We start from the raw sequence: 22810 nt of genomic DNA, 5'->3' as shown, positions 1-22810 counted from the left end.
TGATAGGATTCCACGACATAAGTACAAAAGTTAATACATTCAGACTCAAACATTTAGATAGAATTAGGATAAAGTAACACTACCATCCACTCGTACAATACTACATAGGACAAAAAATAGACACCATATAAAAGCAAACAAACATCTCTTTTCACTACGGAGGGACAGACTTAGGTCACTTTTATAGAGACACGCTAGCCATCTTCAAAAGAAATAGAAACATTAAAGGAGAAAACTCAAATAAAATGTACGACACTCTGGTAAAACATGAATTACAACCACTTTACAATAGAATTAAGTGGGCCATAGAAAACAACACCATCGACATTTAGAAAAATGCATGGTAAGCACATCGCACCTAAAGAGAACAAAAATAGGCTCTAGACTCATTTACAATACAACGCCCATCCCAAAAAACACTAACGTGGACACTAACAGAAACACCACCTGCCAGAGGTGCAAACAAAACATACAAGAAACAGAAAAGCACATTTTCTTAGGGTGTAAAACAGTACAATTAGCTAAACAAACTCTAGGTGAGATATTCAAGACAAAACATATAGATGCAAATAACCAAGCAATCACCCGCAACAACATAAAAAAGTCAAAAAATAGCAAGACGTGTAAAGGCGTTTTGACAGCGGCCGCTATTTATAGATATGGGTGACACGTAACAAGACAAAATTTAACGGGGAAATATACGCTGACACGAACGAGGACGCTATTTAAAGAGCCAAACTGAGACGAAGACCCAGGGACTGACTTTATCACCTAACTCGCAGAACTATAGCATAGAGCTAGAGACGAAAGCAATGGTTTTAAAGGCAAAGGACAATTTTATTGAAAATCACTAGGATACACCACAACAACTCCTCCCCACTATACTATAGAATTGACGACACCATGAAGCCTAGCGAACTCAGCACACCAATTTAGTAGACACTGGGACGATACTGTAGGGAAGGAAAATAAAGCACGTAACACAGTGGACGTGTCAAATTTAAAAATTAGGCTAGACAAACCCGTGTAAAGGTGAAAGACAACGACCGACCCGTACTAACGACTTACAGAGGACACGGCCTTAGGAACCATGGGGCGACAGTTAGAAGATTGGTCAAAGGGAGACAACAACTAAAATACACTCGTTATACACTAGGATAAATTATATCCCCTTCTATTCTCGGCAGTTAAAAAAATGCTTTAGACCAGGGGTCTCCAAACTTTTCTGTCCGAGGGCCGCATTACCCATGAAATTTCAGTTCGGGAGCCAGTTTGTTCCAGGCATGTCTTTGATTATTCTGAGCAAAGTTCCTCAGCCATCACCAACAGATGGTTTTTCCTTGGACAAAAAGATCTCCGCGGGCCGGATGAGAGGACTTCGCGGGCCGCATCCGCCCCGCGGGCCGTAGTTTGGAGACCCCTGCTTTAGACACAATACTTCACCCACCATACATTTCAAGCAACGCAGCAATTTTTCACATTTTTGCCATGCTTTTATGTCACCATATTTTAAACTTTATTTAAAGTACTCTTCTCTTAGTATAAGCTTACATATTTGGAATATCATCTATCCTTTTTGTTATCCTCATTACACCCTATTTTAAACTCTAAACTTGTAAATGGCTTATTTTTCGTCTGTTCTGGAGGTATTATTTTCATATTCAAGGGAGACAACTAGTCCCTCTTGGAAATCTTGGTAATTATGGGATTACAATTCTTGTGTACCTTTTTTCCCTCCGGATTTTCTATGTCACCCTATTTTAAACTTTATTTAGCTTAGGCAGCTGCTCCAAATTTGTTGGAATTGTATTTGTATAAGCTCACAATATCTTAGAAATGCGTCATTATTTTATGTAATCCTCATCTCACCAGGTAAAAACTGCCTCTTGAGATTTGGTACCGTTGTTCACCGTTTTGCTGAATGCAGTAATGAAAAGCAGCCACCCCACCCCGCACACTTTTAATAAAACATGGTATATTGCTACATGTCTAAAATGCCATGTATTTTAAAGTAGTAAAATATTACTCCTTGTTTTATTCTGTTATATTATCTTGATACTATGTAAATAGTATTTTACATAATTACCTTTTGTTTCCTTTTATTTCATTTCCATCTTTATGACTACACATACAACCTGTTTTCAACTGGGCTTTGTGCCTGCATTTATCCATTTTTCATTCATCTCTTGTAGTTTTTTGTTTTATAAACAAACAATGCAATATTGTAAATCTATTTTGTAACATATGTTACTATTGATGTTTTTGTTTTAAAGTGCAATAAAGGCTTTTTTAACAATAATTGAACTTACACACAGACACTCTTTCCGTGCCTCGCCAGACACATTTGACCCCCCCCCCTCCCTCCTCTGCCCACATCACCCTCAGACACGATAACCCTACATCCCTTTTAACTGTTTCAACGACCTCACCACCCACCCCAACATCAGTTTCGAATATTTATTCATTAATTTATTTATCTTTTTTTCGAATTCACTATTGTACAACCGTAAATGAAATCTGTGTAAAACAACTATGTTTTGTGTGTTTGTGTGTGTGTGTGTGTGTGTGACTACTCTACTGTGTACATAAGTAACAAAAAAAGTGAAATCCCCCCTCCCCGCCCAACCCAACAGTTTGGACTCGTTTGTATTCATATTTCTTTTGTATTTACTATGTTTATTGTACAGAATGGGATGAAATCCATGGGAACCAGCTTTGTTTACGACTATTCTTCCATATGTTATACTTTTTCACCCACTTTTGTTGGAAAAAAGTTCAAAACCAGCCTTTGTCTAATTTTTCAACCAGCAAGCTTAAATTCAATGTATCTTATGTATTCATTTACTTATTTCGCTATTTATTTACTATACTCTGTACATCAATGTAACTACCTTGTAAATATCCACCCAAAATAACGTGGTATTTTATTGTATTTGTTTTAAATTGAAAAATAAAAGTGTTCAAATTTTTTTTTTAAATTGAACTTTATTAGCCTAGCCTGCAGTGATCTTCCAAATCATCCCGGCCGTTTTCTCAGCAAGAGAGACAGCTGTCTCACGTGAAAGGGATTTTTGTGATTTTCGTTTTCATTTGCGGATTTATTATTCATATGTGGAATGTATTTTAAGCATTGTTTATGTTATTGTAGATACTTTTACTCTCTTTACTTTTTAGTGTTGATGACGGCCAAGCAGGCCCTAGCACAAATCATGAAGGGTATCTTTCTAGAGGTCGAGGACAAAACTTTCCAAGAAGGAAAGAACTCTCATAGAGCCTTAGAAGTCAGTATCATAGATGCGACTGTTGTGGCAGGAATGCCACATGAAACATTCCGGACACATTTTGTTACCTTAACCGGAGTACCCTCAACAGAGGTCATACAAGTTTACAACTACAGTGACGTAAAAACATGGTATGTAACACTCTCGTCGAACAATTCGTTTCAGAAACTACATATGGTAGAGCATGGCAAACGAAAAATGGAGGGATCGGCCATTTCACATATATTTAATTTCAACGATGCATGTAGACAAGAAAGAGGAGAGGGGAATAATCAGATGGATTCAACCAGGCTATACTGAGGAAGAATTAAACACCTGCTTAAAGCAGTGTCACAGCCAGATACTGAACCATTTGTGAGACTGATGGATCAAGGTAATGTAGCAAAATTCTACAGAACGCCATTACCTTTTATTGAATAACAAAGGAGATGGCCATATTACGGCTATTCAATTTGAAGGCAGGTGTTCCATCTGCTGAAATTGCAAAAAGACAGACACATGTCGCGGCAGTGTGAAAACCTGTATTGTAGGGTGGTGAATGCAACCAAACTAAAGGAATGGTAAATTCGTTACATCAGAACAATGGTCATATGATAATAGAGAAGAAATGAGATTGCAAATAAATATAAGGGGTATCAGATATTTTCAAAACTGGGACGAATGGCCACTTCTTTCTGAAGAAAGAGCAGAAGCGAGGAATAGAAGCAAATCCACAAACAATTCAAGAGAGACTCCGAGGAGGAAGAAGACAACAAAAGAATGAAAAGGAAAAGAACAAGGGAAAAATTACGGAGAAAGAAGTCAAAAAAAAAAAGTCCCAGATCACTCTCCGCTGCCAAACGATAATTCAGATAATGAGACTAGATCAGCAGAAGACGATAAAAAAAAGAAAATTTTCTCCTGACGGGACCCATCAGGATTCAGTAGCCTCCGTTCCCAACCCCATACACGTGATGGAATCGAGAAGAGATGTGACAATATTTGAACACCCATATCAAACTAACACGAACAATGAAGAAAGCCACGCAGTACAACCAGAGAGGGTACCCAACAACCCAGCAGCTACCTCGACTACTACAAACAACTTTTTGAAAAAGAAGAAAACGACATTGACACGCAAGTCAAATACGCGGGGAAAATAAATCGAAGCCATTAATAATGCGATAACTGAAGACAACACAGCGAAGACAATAGACAACTTAAAACTAAATAAAGCTCCATGACCAGACGGCTTAATAAATGAATTTTACAAAACTATCAAAAAAATATATTTTATCGATCTTACAGGCAACAAACAAAAGTATGAATGAAAGAGGGTACTGCACGACATATTTTAACAGAGCATAAATCACCCTAATCCCAAAACTTGACTCAGACAGAACTAAAATAACCAGCTACATACCCATTTCTCTCAAAACACAGTGACTATAAAATACTGACAAAAACATTAGTAAAGAAGATTGAGCCCGTTATAGAAAAAGTAATACACCAAGACCTAAAGTATAGCCTGAAGGGAAGAAACAAAAAATCACGCCCATTTTATCAGGGACTTTATACACTACAGAAAAACACGCAGTTAGCAATACTAAGCATAGACTAACAAAAAGCCTTTGATAGAGAAGAGCATACATGGCTAATAAAAACAATAGAAACATACAAATTAGGGCCCTATTTTAAAACATGAATATTGTATGTTTCCAGCTGGCCGAGATGACAGTGTAATAGTTACCATGCGGGTGATACGGGTCGGAAACATCATTTCAATGTTAGATTTCTTTTTCCCTTTTTTTTATAGATGTGAATGATAAAGTTGCCTATCGGGACATGTCGGGACACGGGGCAGGTGAAGTAGAGTTCACCTTTTTCTGTGTCTTCAGCATATGAATGGATAACTTTGTTAGACCCATTTTTACCTGAGGTGTGACGTCTTTTTGAATATGGGGGTCTGGGTTTTTTTTTGTGATGATGTGTGACAGTGGGAGAGAAGGGGAAATATAAAAATTGTCAAACAAGCGTGACGTCATTTAAGATTGACCCCGGAAACACAGTTTTTTAAGACTAACAGGTATACTTATGTACTTTAAAAATCGGAAATTATGGACAATCTTTTCAATTGTTATTAACAAACTTAGGACACTTTGCATGAACAAAAACGAGTCCGTTGGTCCCTCAACTGGAAAACTATCCAATAATGAAGGCCTGATTTTATTCAAAATATGTTCTTTAACATCTGCTGACACATCTGTTATTCGCCGCTGAATAGAATTATTAGAGATATTAGTTGCAGATTTTCTGCGCTTGAATACCCAGAAAAAATGAATATTCAAAACGTCAGAAGAAAATGTATTATCCTTTATACACATATTAATTTTATCTGAACAATTATACAAATTACGTCCTAATATATTTGCGTTTATTTTGTGTGTTTTCATTAAGTTCTACGTTTTTATTATGTTCGCGTTTTTTTTTATTTTTAGGTTTATTTTAGTGTTTATGTTTCCGTTTAAATTTTGCGACAGCGTTTATATTTCTTCATATGTTCTTATTTACATATAGATATTTAATGAAAAATGTAAATTTTCACAAATCCTGTTGAACGCAGTGCACATGCAGTTTTATTAGCACACGTAACGATTGTCTAAAAATATGCAGGGCTTGCTGTTACATTAAGTACGTTATGATTTTAAATGGGAATTGTTTTCAAAAATGTAGACAATGATAAAAAAAATATTAAAATATATTAATTTTGAAATAAATTAAATTTCTTCTTCAATCGAATTAATTATAGCAAACCATCCATGGCATTTATATATTTTTTTTTAAATTCATAAACCCTCGGCTAAAAACCACGTCTCATTCCAGCTTTATCTCCCTGCCCTTAATATACACGTTACTTCTTTCTTGGATATTAACAAATTTGAGTTCAGCTATAGCAGCCTATATTGGTGATTTTTACTTTATTTCCAAAAAAAAATAAAATTAAACTTGCAATTTAAAAAAGTGTTTAAAGGAATAAAATAAAATGTGATGTAGCACTCTCTAATCCCAATCTTTTCGTCACTAATAGTAAATAATGTCCAAACCCTTGCAAAATCCCTCTAGTTAAGTGGCTTTTTTATGATTTACCTATCAAGCATACAATTTAATAGTATAAATGGTACAACTAAGGTATAACATATATGATGCATAGTAAACATTTCCTTTTATATAACTAAGAACCAGTTAACTCGAGGTTCTCAATCTTAGCTTGGTTCACGATCTCTATGTTGACTTTAGGAGGCTCAAGCTTCACCAGTGGAACATCGTTAGACAGAGCCAAGGCGACGTGAGTGGAGTTCTGGTGTATGACATCAGGCACCTTCTCGCTACGGTCGGCTGATCGCTTGCGTAACGGAGCAGACTCCCAGCGGAACTCGACGTGTTTGCCAATGACGTCATCAAACCTGCCAGTTATTTTGAAGACGTACCTGTTTTCATTACACAAGTCGTTGATTAAATTTTGTGCAGACGGATGGGCGTTGTTCATGTCGCTCCACAACCAAGGCTGCGAGTTGGTTTCGCTTTGTCGTTTCAGGGCTGTGTAGAAGGGAATGCTGGAGTCACCAAATCTGTAGTTAAATGTGGGACGATCTAAGCTACCACGATACTGGTAATGATAGTTGGTATATTTACCGTGTGGTCCTTCACCCCAACGCAGAAAACCTTTAAATTCTGTGGAAAACTTCGCTATAATAGTAGCTGTATAGGTAACTGATGTCCTCGACTTAGACACAACAAGTTTCCATTTAGCTGCGGAATTGGGTTTCAGAACTTTCGATGTATCTACCGTAAAGGTATTCGACTGTTCTTTCCTTGTTTCATCTGATGTCGTTGTGCTGGTCTTATAGTTGAACTTGTAGCCGACAGACCCTCCGAAACCCCCTATTGGTTGCGGTGTGTAGCTCACCTGGACATTCAGTTCGTGGCTGTATTTCCAAGAGCTTGTTGTGGTGTGGGTGACGCTACGGACACTGGTCTCAGATCTCGTGATAGTTTTTGTAGCATCCGTCGGGTCATTGTTATATATAGTACCAGAGTCAATCGTTTCGGGAAATAAGTCTTGTACCACAGGTGTTCCGTACTTGAAGTCCTTTATTGTAAAGCTCCAATCACCATATGCCATGCTCAGACGATAGTCACTTCTGTAACCGTCACAGCGTCCACTTTTATCAGCGTTCCATGTGTCGCCACTTCTTCTAAAATCTTCTCCAACATTCGCTGCTCTACAACCCGCGCACCAGCCATAACCCAAAAAATGAGCCAATGAAGCCATGTCTGACATCGTGGTGTCCATGATACGTGTCTTCACCTTGTACAGCTCGTCTAGTTCTTCAGGTGCTGAAACTGTCTTACAACATCTCAGTGTTTCTAGACAGTAGAGATAATCCCAGCCACCGCGATATATCCCAGCGACGTAGTAATCATTGTTACATCTACATAAGCCTTTGTTATCAAAGCATGCAGTGATATCATGGTTATAGCAGTGTCCATGGTATGGGGGGTGGTCGGCTGGCTTGGAGCATCTCCCTTCTTCGATGTTATGTAAGAGACCTGGGGTGTTATCACTTCTGTACAAACCATTCAGGAAATAACCAGCTGGACAAACAGCCCAAGAATAGTCTCTGTCTAACGTTCCCCACCAATCAGCGTACACGGTTTGGGTTTTTGAGTTTGTCCAAGGCCATTTTCGAGTGCTGCATTGAGCCATTTCTAACTTTTGCAGGGGATCGTCATTCCAACTTCGTCTATTTTCCCTATGGAAACCCGAGATAAAATATCCGTCATAACACTTTGACAGCGCTCGAACGTGTTTATTCTTACACCCAACAACAGCTTCGTAAGCCACCAAACTAAGTAGAACAGCCGTTAACGTAGAAAGCATCTTTATTGAACGCCTGTAAAAAAAAGAAATACTTATATTATAAACTAGCACTAGCTATGTTATTTATATATACCCTTCTGCATAACAAAAAGTGATTTATTAGGTTTGAATATGAGCAATTAGGCATCTTTGCGACCCTCCCACCCCGAAGAAAATCTACAGCCCCACTCCCAGTCCCCGAACAAAATGGAATTTATAAAGAAAACATACTTTTACCAGTGTCCGCCACCCCCCCCCCCCCCTATAAATTGTCCCTCCCTTCCCCGAAAATATCAAGTGCCCTCCCCCCCCCCCCCCCCCCCCAACCCGGAGAAAAAAGTCTGGAGGAAATACTACTCAGTACTTCATCATATACGAAGTATAAGGGACTTATTTTAATCGGACAAAAATGATAAATGCAGATATATCAAAATTTCAGCGTTCTATGCGCAATCGAGTCGGAAAAATATGGGCTTTGCAATTCTTTCCGTATGTCTGTGTGTGTACGTGTGTGTGTGTCTGTATACACGATAAATTGAGTATCGTGACAGCTAGGTTGATGAAATTTCATATACAAGTATTATATAAAATTTGTAGTTCAACTGTTCAGTGATTTGCTGTAACCAGACTGGAACTTATTCTACTTTTGGTTTTTCAAAAGCCTCTAACTTGACTATCCTTTCAGATAGAAAAACGAAATTTTACACATTAGTAAAAGATCTAATTCGTTTCCATCTTTCAAATTTTTAGTAATGTCCGTTGAACCGAAGTAGTAATTTACGCTATTTCCGATTTCTCAAAAAAATGCATGTGGATTTATAAAGTACTAATAATATTCCGCACTATTATACACAGATTGTTTGGCGTTCACTTGGTGCGCATTTAATTTTTCTACGAGATTCTATTCTATTTTTTTTAAAAAGTAATTAAAAATGAATATAAAATCATTCCTATATCACGAAATGCCATCACCATTAGTGTTATATGAGAATAATCGAGAAAGTTTAGGAGAGATAACTCTCGGTTTATTTGTTCTTTTCTTTTTTTTTTTTTTGATAAGTATTGTAATTGATTAAGAATGATTATTTGGTAGTTTATAATGTTAAAATTTTTCGGACAAATAGCTTTCAGGCAAGTTGCATTCGGTCATTTGTCCCATTTGGTTAAGTGTCCATTCGGACATTTGTCGCATTCGGCAAACTATCTATTCGGGCATTTGTCGCATTCGGCAAACTATCTATTCGGGCATTTGTCGCATTCGAGCAAGTGTCCATTCGGGATATCGGCCTTCGGGCAAACGGCATTCGGGCAAGTGTCTTTTGGGCCTTTGTCGTAGACCCATTTGTAAGAGAAATGGAGGTTTAGCTGAGCAATTTAATTAACGTACTCACGGTAGTTTTGTTGACAAAATGCAATTCAACAGGACAATCGGCTGTCAAAACAACAGATGAAGTGTACTCGTCTACTCAAGAGGTTTTTTTGTGATGCAATCTTTCAATTGCGTTGATATTTATACTGTATTTTAATAGGCTTAGTCAGGCTTTTTAGAGAAAGGAAAGGGGATGCATGGGCGTTGCCAGTTTTGCGGGAATTTTTTTTTTCATATGTATTCAATAACAGTATCTACAGTAGGCACGGAAGCCTTTTTTATACTGATGGTTTAAGAAAAACAACCACAACAACCAGTGGCGGAACTAGAAAAAATGGGCCACCCCGCAAAAAGATTTTTTGGGCCCCCCATATATTTATATATATATATATATATATATATATATATATATATATATATATATATATATATATATATATATATATACCGAGGGGTCTATGGGGGGGGGGTTACGACCCCTTCTAGCCCCCCTTGCCTACGCCACTGGCTAAATCACATATTTCCGTTAGGAGTCCCCACTCAAATATGTACAAATGTTAGGCCTATGACAGAAACCTTTGCGGGGTTGTACTCAACAGCTTCCTAAGTTTTCATGGCGATTGGGTGAATGATGCAGTAATGCATAATAATAATAGAGAGAAAAATGTTTTTCACATGTACAACTGTATGTGGCCAGGTCACGCGTTGTATAACCTTCTGATTTAGGGGAGGGGGGGGGATTAACAAAAAGCCAGACCCTCACACACCCCCACCTCAATGACTATTAATAATGTTCAATTAATTCTAAACGTTCTAATTAATTTCTAAATAATTATATAAAAAATAATCTTACCTGCCCTGTTTTGTGAATTAGATGTGCCTGATACTATGAAAGTAAATTAATATGTGTTGACTAGATCTAGTGCTGTCTAGTGTCTGACAAAATGTGCTGAAGTGGTGAATCGTACGGTTAGGAAGTAGTTCATAAACGATACATTTATCTCCTCGATACTTGTGAGGTTGAAAAAGTGGGATGGGATAGGGGTCGGCTCGGGAAAAAACTTGAAAGGGACAACAAAACGCCTTGATCTATGTACGTCAGCATCGCCCATTGTAAAACTTACTCAGGGGAGATAATTTGAAGTATAGGCCTTAAAAAATTACTATATTTCTTGTAAAATCAAAAACAAGTAAACGTATAGTATATAAAACTGAAGTTTCTAGTATTATATTATTTTTTTAAAATTATTTGTACGATACAAGATAGTACAGGATACAAATTCAACCACTATCACAAACACATATTAACATTGAAAAATGTACAATGGATTTCGGGTCCCCTACCAATGCCGCAAATAAACACCGCGCATCATGAAAGCCCACTTCATATGTAGCGGCTTTTCGTGCTATGGACTTTGTTGTTTTTTTAAAAAGAATTTTGCCGGCGACAGCGTGTGTTTGATTGTAGGGAAATAGAACTCGGCCTTGACGAAGGTTAAAAAATTCAACTATAAATAACTGTTTTAAATATGTAAAAAAAATTGTCGACAATTTTTAACCCCCTTTTTGGTCCCCATCCCCTGCCCCATCCGCCACAGTACACTTTGGAGGATCGGTCAAACAGTTACGTGTCCTCTTTTAAGCTATCAAAGGGAGGGGGGGGGGCAACGAGTCAAAGAAGTCATTCAAAATTTGAAGAGTTGCCTATATTTTACACTGTAGTTTCTGTAATGGATTTTATCTTTTGCGGAAGAGCGTGGTATAGTGACTGTAAAATAAAGATAATCGTACCGCAGCTACAGTGTTTTTCTTTTACAAACCAAATATTAAGGCAAAAATTAAATTCAAAATTTTAAAAAAATATTAATTTTGGTCAGCCGTGGGCCCCTAAACGGCCTGCCCCCCCCCCTTCCCGCGCATTGCGGGGTCTGGCGGGACTGTAGTTCCGCCCCTGTTCATCAGGTAAATGAACAACTACTGACTAGTGTCTTTAACAAAATGTGCAGAACTGGTCAGTTTACAGTTCCTAGACGGTTCGTTAATCTATGCATTACATCTTATTGTAAGAGTAAGGGTGTGGTGAGGGGTAGAGGTGATGGGTAGGGGGCAGGGGGGGGGGGAGAGAGTTGGGAAGGGAAGGGGACAAGAAAGCGCCGATAAACATCTACATCAATAGTGCCGACTTTTTCCGATCCTCTAGAAGACCAGGATAGTCGCCTCGCCGCAACATTTCCCCAGCCCGATTTCAAAGCGTGCCGGCACAGTCAAATTTCAGATGCTTCGTCTTTGAAGTTGTCTATATGTCTGGCGGTCTCTCGAGCTATAGTCTGTGCATTTTTCTCAAAGACGTTTGCCGACTATCGTGTTTGTTTGTAACTGTAGAAGAAAGATAACTCGACCTCCACCTAATTTTTTTTTTATTTTATTTTTTTAAATAATTTAGCCAGGATTTTTGGGCCCCCAATTGGTCTGGGCCCCCCCCCGCATTGCGGGGTCTGGCGGCACTGTAGTTCCGCCCCTGACAACAACGCAATAACAGTATTTCAATAAAAAGCAATTGAGTAGTAAAGACAAAGCAGTGACATTGCATTAAAAAATTTGAAATAAAGAAATACTATGACATAGTTAAATAATACAACATGAGATAGAATGAGAATATAATAGATGAATGAGAAATGTTGCAATGAGTCAGTTAAAGAAGTCATTAAATAATTGTTGCTTTAGTTTAGTTATGAGTATATTTTCAGATATAGATAATTTTTTTAATTATTAAGATTGTTCCTCGAATTAGAACCAGAGTAGGCGAAGCTATGCTTTTGGAAAAAAAGTTTTATACGGAAGGGTAGATTAAGACGAATATTTAATTTGTGTTGAAAAAAAAAGTCTGATAATTAAACGTGGACTGTTTAGTGAAATATTTTATTTAAAAATAGCTTTAGTATATATTATTCTTTTTTTATAGTAAGTATAAATTATTGCCTTTTTTTCAACGACAGTAGAGGACGCTGTTTTGTTATAAAGCAGCCGGTCAGTCGAGGTCAGTTTTGACCCTCTCTTCGTGGACTTTCCGGCCAACATGTACCGGTCCCCGTGTTCTATTGCCTGACAAATTTAAAATTATTTAAGTAGCCTATGTTTATACGCATGTATATGACATTAACATACATTTTTTAATGTATTTAATTTTTTTTTTACCTCCACCCAAACATGGATTAACATATAGGTTATTACGATACTCAACCAAACCGTTTACCTCAGGCATATTTTGAAACGTTGAGTTAATGTAACTTTCCCCCCACTCACCCCCTCCCCACTCGGCAATTGCTTTAAACTGTGCTTAGATATAACACGAACGATTTTCATCTATAGTCGGTTATAAATACAGGTTGATGTAGCATGTTTTCTCTATCAATAGCAGGTTTCGTGACAGACCACTATCATAGCTTATGTATAGAAGACGCGGGCAGGCGTGAACTCTGACCCCGAAGGTTCTGACCGCTAGCCTCACACACACACAACAAGGAATATTATTCGACCAGAGAAGAAACACAAGTACAGGGACGACGATACAGACAAAAAGAGTTGCTTCCTTGGCGTTGAAATATCACTTTCTGTTTATATATATATATATATATATATATATATATATATATATATATATATATATATATATATATATATATATATATATATATATATATATATATATATATAAGCTAAACCCCCTCATAGTTTACACTAGAGAAATACTTGAAGTGCTACTCAAAACAGACCGCACATGTAACATCGTGGATTTTGTTCACATTGGTTAAATGGATGTTACGTCCATGATCCGCTCTCGTTCTCCCATCCCTGCTTAAGTATCTTAAAATCCCGCATCCGCGAAGCAATTACATAAATTGTAATCCACTCAGCATTGCTAAGTAGTGCAAACACGTATCTTGGATTTTTCGGTAATAAGTTATACTTATTTACAGTTTGTGATAAGAGATAACGCACTACTTAGGCTAGAGTAAAATTACAAGGACTTTTAATTAGCGTCGCGCTATCACCACATTGTCCTTAGTTAAATTTCAAGAATAAGGAAGTATATCGCGATAAAATCTAAGTATCATTAAAATAGTAAACTGTTTAGCAACATTTGACCCTGGTGGACAGCTGGTGTGGTCCTAGAGACTATGTTCTCTAATGCTACAAATTACTCTTGCTAATCATAAGCTGCTAGAAAAACATGTTTGCTTAAAAAGTGGCGCATTCTTAGCTAGAACTTTGTATTTTATAAACAAATAAAACAAACAACAAAAAACCTCAATAATTACATTTAATAAGCCGGTAGTGATCTCTCCTTAACTCTCTCGAATAATCTTATAAAATAACAACGGGGGGATGGCAACTCGGGATATAGAGATGATTTTTAATCGATTTTTACTTTCTCGTATATACAGAGTATAGAGAAATTATTGTATTAGTGCAAAAAAAAAAAAAAAAAACGATTTTTACAAATATCGACGTTTTACACCTCCCTGAGTCGGAAAAACATAATTTTGCAATGTTGTCCGTATGTCTGTGTGTGTGTGTGTATGTATGTGTGTGTGTGTGTATGTATGAGTGTCTGTAAACAGGATAACTTAAGTACCGTTATAGCTAGGTTGGTGAAATTTCATATATAAGTATTACATCAAAATCGATGATGCGTTTCAACTTTTGAACGATTTCCAATAATCGGAAGTGGAACTTTTTCTACTTTCAATTTTTCAAAAGCCTATAACTTGAATACTATTTTCGATAGATAAATTAAATTTAACATATAAGTAAAAAGATATATTTCTCTGCCGTCTATCGAATTTTGAGTAATTTCCGTTGACCGGAAGTATTAATTTACGCGATTTCCGATATCTCAAAACACGCAAATTAATTTATAAAGTACTAATAATATCTATTATGCACATTTTATTTGGCGTTCACTTGGTGTGTAATTCTTTTTTTCTACGAGATTCTATTCTATTATAAAAAGTTTAAGTAATCCAAATATCTATGTATTGAACGCTGCATGTCTTAAAGCAAGTTAGTGTTTACAAAAAAAAAGTTATCATTACAGAATACAATTGTATGACTGTTATGTTACTGTAACACTTAGGCATCCATGAAAACAAAACTCCCATTCATCAGGAAACCTTAAGAGGATAATGCACACTTGTATCATTTGTGAAAATTGCAGCACACGATTGGTTGAAGGCATTCAGACAACATCGCATGGACAAGCTATCTCTGTGAAGTCCTGAGGCATAATCCCTCAATCGCGCACAGGCATTAAAAAAATCCGTCAACTTGTTCTTCGATAATCTGGAGAAAATGATGGAGAAACATGAGTTTCGGCCTGAATGCATTTGGAACATTGTCGAAACTGGGTGTTCCACTGTACAAAAGCCTCAGCGACAACTAGCAAAGAAGGGCAAATAAATGTAAGGGCTCCATCGTGTCACATGAGAAAGGGAGCGAGTTAGATGTCGGGACCATCAGTTTTGGGGATTTTGTTTTCTTTAGAGCAGAGAAAGAAGCTATAGAACATGCATCAAACCTCCTGTCAGAACACGCTGAATTTCCAAATAGTCAGACAGTCTTTCTTACAGATGTAAAATATGTCCTGCAGTCTCTAAAAAATCCTATACTCAATCACTCAGGACAGCACTTGAAAGGCTACTAAATACCTGCAGCATGATTGTGCTGCAGTGGATCCCGTGCTACTCCCAGATGCAAGGAAATGAGATCGCGGATTAGCTGGCAAAAATTGAGGGAAAGAAAAACAACCAGAAATCTCGCTCCATCCAAAAGAAATCAAAAGAATCATAAAAACCAACAATCACAAATGTGGTCTGACACACACCCACACTACAAAAAAGACGATTGATATTACAAAATGACACGAAATCAACAACACATAATCTTCTGACTCAGAACAGGCCACAACAGACTAAAACAGCACATGCATAAAAAACAAAAAAATTGGGGATTGCGAAACTTGCCCTTGTGGCAAGGCCCCGGAGAATACAGAGCACGTCCTTCAAGACTGTTCCTTATATAGCCAGGCGCCATCCAAACACTGACCCCTACACCCCCACGCAAGGAAAAACTATATGGGTCACCCTCGGATCTGAAGACCACAGTGCAGCTCAAACACGACGTTGGACTTGTGGTTTAAATCCTCCACCTTGAAATAATTTAAGAACGCAGCATAAGAAGAGGAAGCCATCTTTACTAAACTCCAGAGAAACTGTCCTCACAAACTCTCACCATCAGTGCTGATGGTTCTTGCAAACCAAAGAACTTATATTACGAGTCAGATGATGACGATGAGACCAACAATGCTCTGGAAAAAATGTCGTCTGAACAAATTTTATGACGATGAGCTTACAGAGATCATTGAAGAAGAAATCGACTATGACCTGGATGCTCTCCAGTCTTGTTTGAGCGAGGCAGATGTCGATACTATCTGTGTTGGGGATTTTATTTTCGTTAGGTGCAAGGGCAAAAAGTCGACTGCCTTCTATGCTGGAATAGTAAAAAAGCAGATGGACGAAGAAGGGGACTTTGAGGTTTAATACCTTAAAAGAAGTGAAAAGGTGAAAAACAAATTCAAAAACATCGAAACTGACGAAGTATGGTCTGTGAATAACAAAGACATCCACACTTTGATGACAAAGTTTCACAATTCTGGGACAAAATGCACCAAGAGTGACCATGTGTTCATTGAAGACAACGTGAAATATGCAGCCGAAATTTTCTTTAACTGTTAACTGTAAGACAGCATTAGATTTTGTAATTCAATTTTAGTATAGTCCTGTATTAATATCTTTGGCCACTGTCTTCTTTATGGCCCTGTGTTATGTCTGCAGCTATCCGTTGCCAAACGATTATTAAGATAATGAGAATAGATCGGCAGACGACGACAAAAACATAAAATTTATTTTACCCTAACTGGACCCATCGGGTTTCAAAACCTCCATTTCAAACCCCATTACGTAATGGAATTAACAATATTTGACAATATATGTGAAAATATTTGAACACTCATATCAAACTAACACGGATAATGAAGAAAGCCACGCAGTACAACCAGAGAGGGCACCCAACAACCCAGCAGCTACCTCACCCCTCATCCGGGACTCAATTGAAGACCCACCAAATAGCGCACAGGAGGACTGCATAACAGAGGATGATCTCATGAGAGATACAGACAGAAGAATCACCAGAAACCCAAAAAGCTTCAAAAGAGGCCAATATGTTGCTACCATATTCAAACGTTATAAAACAAACAAACAAAACCTCAGAGAACTCATATTTAAAAACAACATTAGAAAAATTAATCACCAAACATTAATACAATGCAAAATAAACGGAGGGATAGGATTACACGATATAAGTAAAAAAAATACATTCAGACTCAGCCATTTAGATAGAACTAGAATACCCGTCATCCGTTGGATAACTGTGGGTTTCGGGGGTCATCCATCAAAAAACATCACGTCTGTCACTTCCCGGCGCCCGGGGACAAACTTTTCGATTTGAACCCCCCCCCCCCCCCAAGATTTCGATTTTCAACCCCCCCCCCCCCCGTCAAACTTTTGATATGCACCCCCCCCCCACTCAAACTTTCGATTTGAACCCCCCTCAACCTTTCAATTTATTTTTCCAAACCATTTTGGCACCCCAACATATGTCCCCCCCGCCCCCCCCTTCACCCCTCCACCCCCCCCCCCGCCTCCCCTCCCCCCCCCCCTCCCGCCCCCCCCCCTCCTCGCTACGCTACTGCAGTGTCACTTATCGTCACAAAAAACAGACCCCAGATTCAAAAATATGTTTTTTATCTTTTAAAAACACCGAAAACACCGATTTCGGACTATCCCTTCATATACTGACGTCACATGTGACCTACTCAACTCTACTTCACCTGCCCAGTGTCCCGCCAAGTCTCAGACAACATGTTTTTATCGTTTAAAAAACGATTCCAGCCGAGCATGTCTCTGACCACACTATCCTTTCATATGCTTAGGACAAAGAAACAGATGAAATCTACTTCACCTGCCCTGTATCCTGCCAAGTTCAGATAGGCAACTTTATCATTCACATCTAAAAAAAAATTGAAAAAAAATATCATTGACATATTGGTCTAGAACCTGTGCCGACCGCATGAGAGCCGGCTACACTACCAACTTAGCTATTTACTCGTGACGTCACAAATGAATTTTTATACTATACTTTGAGTCTCCTTATGCAACTTGATTTACGCGCATAGATCTAGATCTAAGTCTAGTAGTAGTAACTTTCAAATTAAATTTTATCTTAAATTAGCCAAACAAAGATTTATATAAAATAATTAAGGCCTGAAATAGATTCTAGATGTATTAAGGCCTGAAATAGATTCTAGATGTAGAATTTACATTAAGTCTAGATCTAGAATTTACATTAAGTCTAGTGACCTAGATCTAGGCTAGATCTAGATCTAATCTAGGCTAGATTCATAACTTTCCTTCGACAGCTGATCTTTAGATCTAGAGAAATTTATTGTAAAACTAAATGAAAAAAGACAGTTTAAAAATGATATAAGTGTTGGAACGTAATAAATACAGCAAACGGACGTATTGTTAAAGTTAAAGCCGACAGAAAATTAGCTTTAGAACGCGTTAAACATGGGAATGGGAACACAATCTTCTTCGATAGGCCGCCATTATCGATGTAAAAAAAAAACACATCATGTGACGTCACTGTTTCCGTCGAGTCTAATGGCTTTTCAAATCTTTTTAAAAAATCGTGGTTAATATACCTATGAATAAATCAATAAATTAATTAACGTCTTTAAATAAATTTGTGATTAACAGTCTGTCTTAAAACAACAATTTTTCTCTACCTACATACTATTTTACAGCTCTCCACGATGAGTGCAACCATGTGCAATAGTCAATCAGCCAAACAAACAAACAAACAAAAAAACAAATAAATATTCAAACATGTAAACAAACTTGACTTTTAGTAGTATATAGATAGATTAAGATAGAGTCACACTACCATCCACTCGCACAATACTACATAGGGAAAAGCATCGACACCATATTAAAGCAAACAAACATCACTTTGCATTACGGAGGGACAGACTTAGGTCACTTTTATAGAGACACGCTAGCCATCTCTAAAAAAAATAGAAACATCATAGGATAAAACTCAAATAAAATGTACGACAATCTGGTGAAAGATTAATTACAACCACTTTGCAAAAGAGTTAAGTGGACCAGAGAACACAACACCATAGACAATAGCGACACATTTTGAAATTTGCATGGTAAGCGCATCAAACCTAAATAGAAAGAAATAGGCCATAGACTCATTTACAATATAACGGCCATCCCAACAAACACTAACGTGAACACTAACAGAAACACCACCTACCAGATGTGCAAACAAAACATACAAGAAACAGAAAAGCACATTTTCTTAGAATGTAAAACAGTACAATTAGCTAAACAAACTCTAGGTGAGATATTCAAGACAAAACATAAAGATGCAATTAACAAAGCAATCCCCCTTAACAACATAATAAAGTCAAAAAATAGAAAGACGGATGAAGACGTTTTGACTGCGACCGCTATTTATAGATATACTATATGGGTGACTCGTAACAAGACACAATTTGACGGGGAAATATACGCTGACACGAACGTGGACTCTATTTTTAGAGCCACACTGAGTCGAAAGCCCGCGGACTGACTTTATCACTTAATTCCACAAGACGCGGAACTATATATATAGCATTGGGCTAGAGACGAAAGCGACGGTTTTAAACGAAAAGGACAATTTTATTGAAAATCAATAGGATACACAACAACAACTCTTCACCACTATACTATAGAACTGACGACACCATGAAGCCTAGCGAACTCAGCACACCATGTTAGTAGATACTGGGACGATACATTAGGCCAGACAAACCCGTGTAAAGGTGAACGACAACGACCGACCCGTACTAAAGACTTACAGAGGACATGACCTTAGGTACCATGCGGCGACAGTTTGAAGACTTGTCAAAGGGGAACAACAACTAATATACACTTATTATACACTAGGAGAAGTCCTCGTCAGTTAAAACAAACCACATAATAAAATAAACGACATTTAAACACAACTAGAAACATTACAAGTACATAAGTACAAAGGTGCCCTAGTTAGAGGAAGACATGATTGGTATTGAGGAACCTTCGCATCACTTCAACACCCTAGAGCAAATAAAAGCACATAACAAACAAATAAAAAGCATAAAACATGACGACGGCACAGAAGCCAACGACCAATGGACAATACAAACACGTTTCTTGAACTACAACCGACAACTTTTTGAAAAAGAAGACATCGACCATGACACGCAAGTCAAATATTTAGCATACGCGAAGCAAATAACAGACGAACAAAACGAGGCCATTAATAATCCGATAACTGAAGACAACACAGCCAAGACAATAGACAACTTAAAATTAAATAAAGCTCCAGGACAAGACGGCTTAATAAATGAATTTTACAAAACTTTCAAAAAATATATTTATCGATTGTACAGGCCACATACAAAGATATGCATGGGAGAGGGTACTGCGCGACAGATTTTAACAGAGCATATATCACCATAATCGCAAAACCTGATTAAGACAAAACTAAAGTAATTAGCTACATACCCATTTCTCTCTTAACACAGTGACTATAAAATTCTGAAAAAACATTAGTAAAGAAGATTGAGGCCGTTATGGAAAAAGTAATAGACCAAGACCAAAAATATAGCCTGACGGGTAGAAACGTAATAAAAATCATCACACCCATTTAATGAGGGACTTTATACACTACAGAAAAAAACACGCAGTTAGCAATACTAAGTATAGACCAACAAAAAGCCTTTGATAGAGAAGAGCACACGTGGCTAATAAAAACAATAGAAACATACAAATTAGGGCCATATTTTAAAACATGAATATTGTATGTTTCCAGCTGGGCGAGATCACAGTTTAATAGTTACCATGCGGGTGATACGGGTTGGAGACATCATGTCAATGTTAGATTTCTTTCCATTTAAAAAAAATAGATGTGAATGATAAAGTTGCCTATCGGGACATGTCGGGACACGGGACAGGTGAAGTAGAGTTCACATTTTTCTGTGTCTTCAGCATATAAATGGATAATGTGGTCAAACCCATGTTACCTGAGGTGTGACGTCTTTTTGAATATGGGGGTCTGGCTTTTTTGATGATGTGTGACAGTGGGAGAGAAGGGGAAAGATAAAAAATTGTCGAACAAGCGTGACGTCAATTAAGAATGACCCCCGAAACAGTTTTTCAAGACTAACGGGTATACTTGTGTACTTAAAAAATCGAAAATTATGGACAAACTTTTCAATTGTCATTAATAGACTAACATTCAATTTAGGACACTTTGCATTAACAAAAACGAGTCCGTTGGTCCCTCAACTGGAAAACTATCCAATAATGAAGGCCTGATTTTATTCAAAATATGTTCTTTAACATCTGCTGACACGTCTGTTATACGCCGCTGAATATAATTATTAGAGATATTTGTTGCATCTTTTCTGCGTTTGAATCCCCAGCAAAAATGAATTCAATGAAATACTTTAAAAAAAAACTTTTTAAAAAACCACGTTTTTCTTGTGGACTAAAAAGTAGAAAATAAATTTTTCTTCCGACCCTCGGGGATCTACCAATGACTGCTCGTAGATTTTGTGCTTCCTCGAGCTGTGCAGGTTCTTGTGATGACTGTTCATACATTTGATGACAAAAAACGTGGGTACGTTCACCATCAAATTTCCAAAATTCGTGTGTTGTGTGCTTTTCGCTTTAATCATAAATCTGCCCGACCCACGTTTTTTGTCATCAAATGTATGAACAGAAGTGGGCTAATTTTCGTTGTCAATTTTAACAACAAACAAACAAACGCGAAGCTGAGTTTAGAAAAACGTGTTAAAAATGTATTATCCTTTATACACATATTAATTTTATCTTTCAAATTATACAAATTACTTCCCTATATAGAGATTAATGACTATAAAAAAAATCGTCGGAAAAAAATTAATTCCTTTTAGTTTTTTTATGTTTGAGTTTCAGTTAATATATTTTATGTTTGCGTTATTGCTTCCATTCATTGTTTGCGTTTATGGTTATGTTTCAGGTTAAGTTTATTTTTTTAACGTTTATGTATGCGTTTGCGTCGTTTGATTTTACATGAGCGTTTAATTATTTCAGTTGCGTTACGTTTTCGTTTGCATTATTGATAATTACGTTAAGATGTTTTTTTCAAAAAATATAGTTTGAGTTTATATTTGCCTTATAGCTTTTCCGTTACTGTAACTATATGTATGCGTTTCAATTTATATTTGCGTTTAAGGTTGCGTTTCGGTTTGCGTTCATGTTAAGTTTGTTTTTATTCTTGTCTTTGCGTTAATGTTTATGTTTGATTTTGAGTTTATTTTTGCATTTATGTTTGCGTTTGCTTTTTTTGCGTTATTATTTGAGTTTGTGTTTTCCTCTAAATATGCGATTGAGTTAGTGTTTATGTTAGCTGATTTTATGTTTACCATTATGTTTCCGTTGCTGTTATCTTTTGCATCTTTTTTTTTAAATTCTCTGTATATTTACGGTTATATATGTGTTTGCGTCGTTTGCTCTTATGTTGGCGTTTATGTTTCCGTTTGCGTTATTGTTTCCGTTTTGTTTGCATTGTGTATTTTATTTGCGTCTATCCCCGTGTTTACCTTTCCATATATGTATGTATGGGTGCGTTTATGAGTGTTTGCGTTTATTTTTGTGTTTGCATTAAGTTCTACGTTTTTATTCATGTTTGCGTTTTTTTTATGTTTGGCTTTATTTTAGTGTTTATGTTTCCGTTTAAATTTTGCGATAGCGTTTATATTTCCTTATAATTTCTTATTTACATATAGACCTTTAATGAAAAAAGTAAATATTCACAAATCCTGTTGAACGCAGTGCACATGCAGTTTTGTTAGCACACGTAACGATTATCTAAACATAAGCAGGGCTTGCTGTAACATTAAGTACGTTATGATTTTAAATGGGATTTTTTTTTTCAAAAATGTAGACAATGATAAAAAAAATACTAATATATATTAATTTTGAAATAAATTAAATTTCTTCTTCAATCGAATTAATTTTAGCGAACTTTCCATGGCATTTATATTTTTTTTTTTAAATTCATAAA

At 36.9% G+C, this 22810-nt stretch overlaps 1 protein-coding gene across 1 annotated transcript; it reads right to left on the bottom strand.

Annotated features, from left to right (window-relative positions):
• Positions 1-6108: 6108 nt before the first annotated feature.
• Positions 6109-8202, bottom strand: LOC131948600 (aerolysin-like). Its single transcript, XM_059310200.1, has one exon. It carries the CDS (start codon positions 8200-8202, stop codon positions 6493-6495), a length of 1710 nt encoding a protein of 569 aa, XP_059166183.1. The 3' UTR covers positions 6109-6492.
• Positions 8203-22810: the final 14608 nt, after the last annotated feature.

Source organism: Physella acuta, unplaced genomic scaffold (assembly GCF_028476545.2).
Source record: "Physella acuta isolate Inbredline_101_S28 unplaced genomic scaffold, ASM2847654v3 ptg000651l, whole genome shotgun sequence".
In the NCBI taxonomy this organism is placed as follows: domain Eukaryota; kingdom Metazoa; phylum Mollusca; class Gastropoda; family Physidae; genus Physella; species Physella acuta.
The sequence above is the reverse complement of the archived record's forward strand: the minus strand, read 5'-3'. Positions and strand labels throughout refer to the sequence as shown.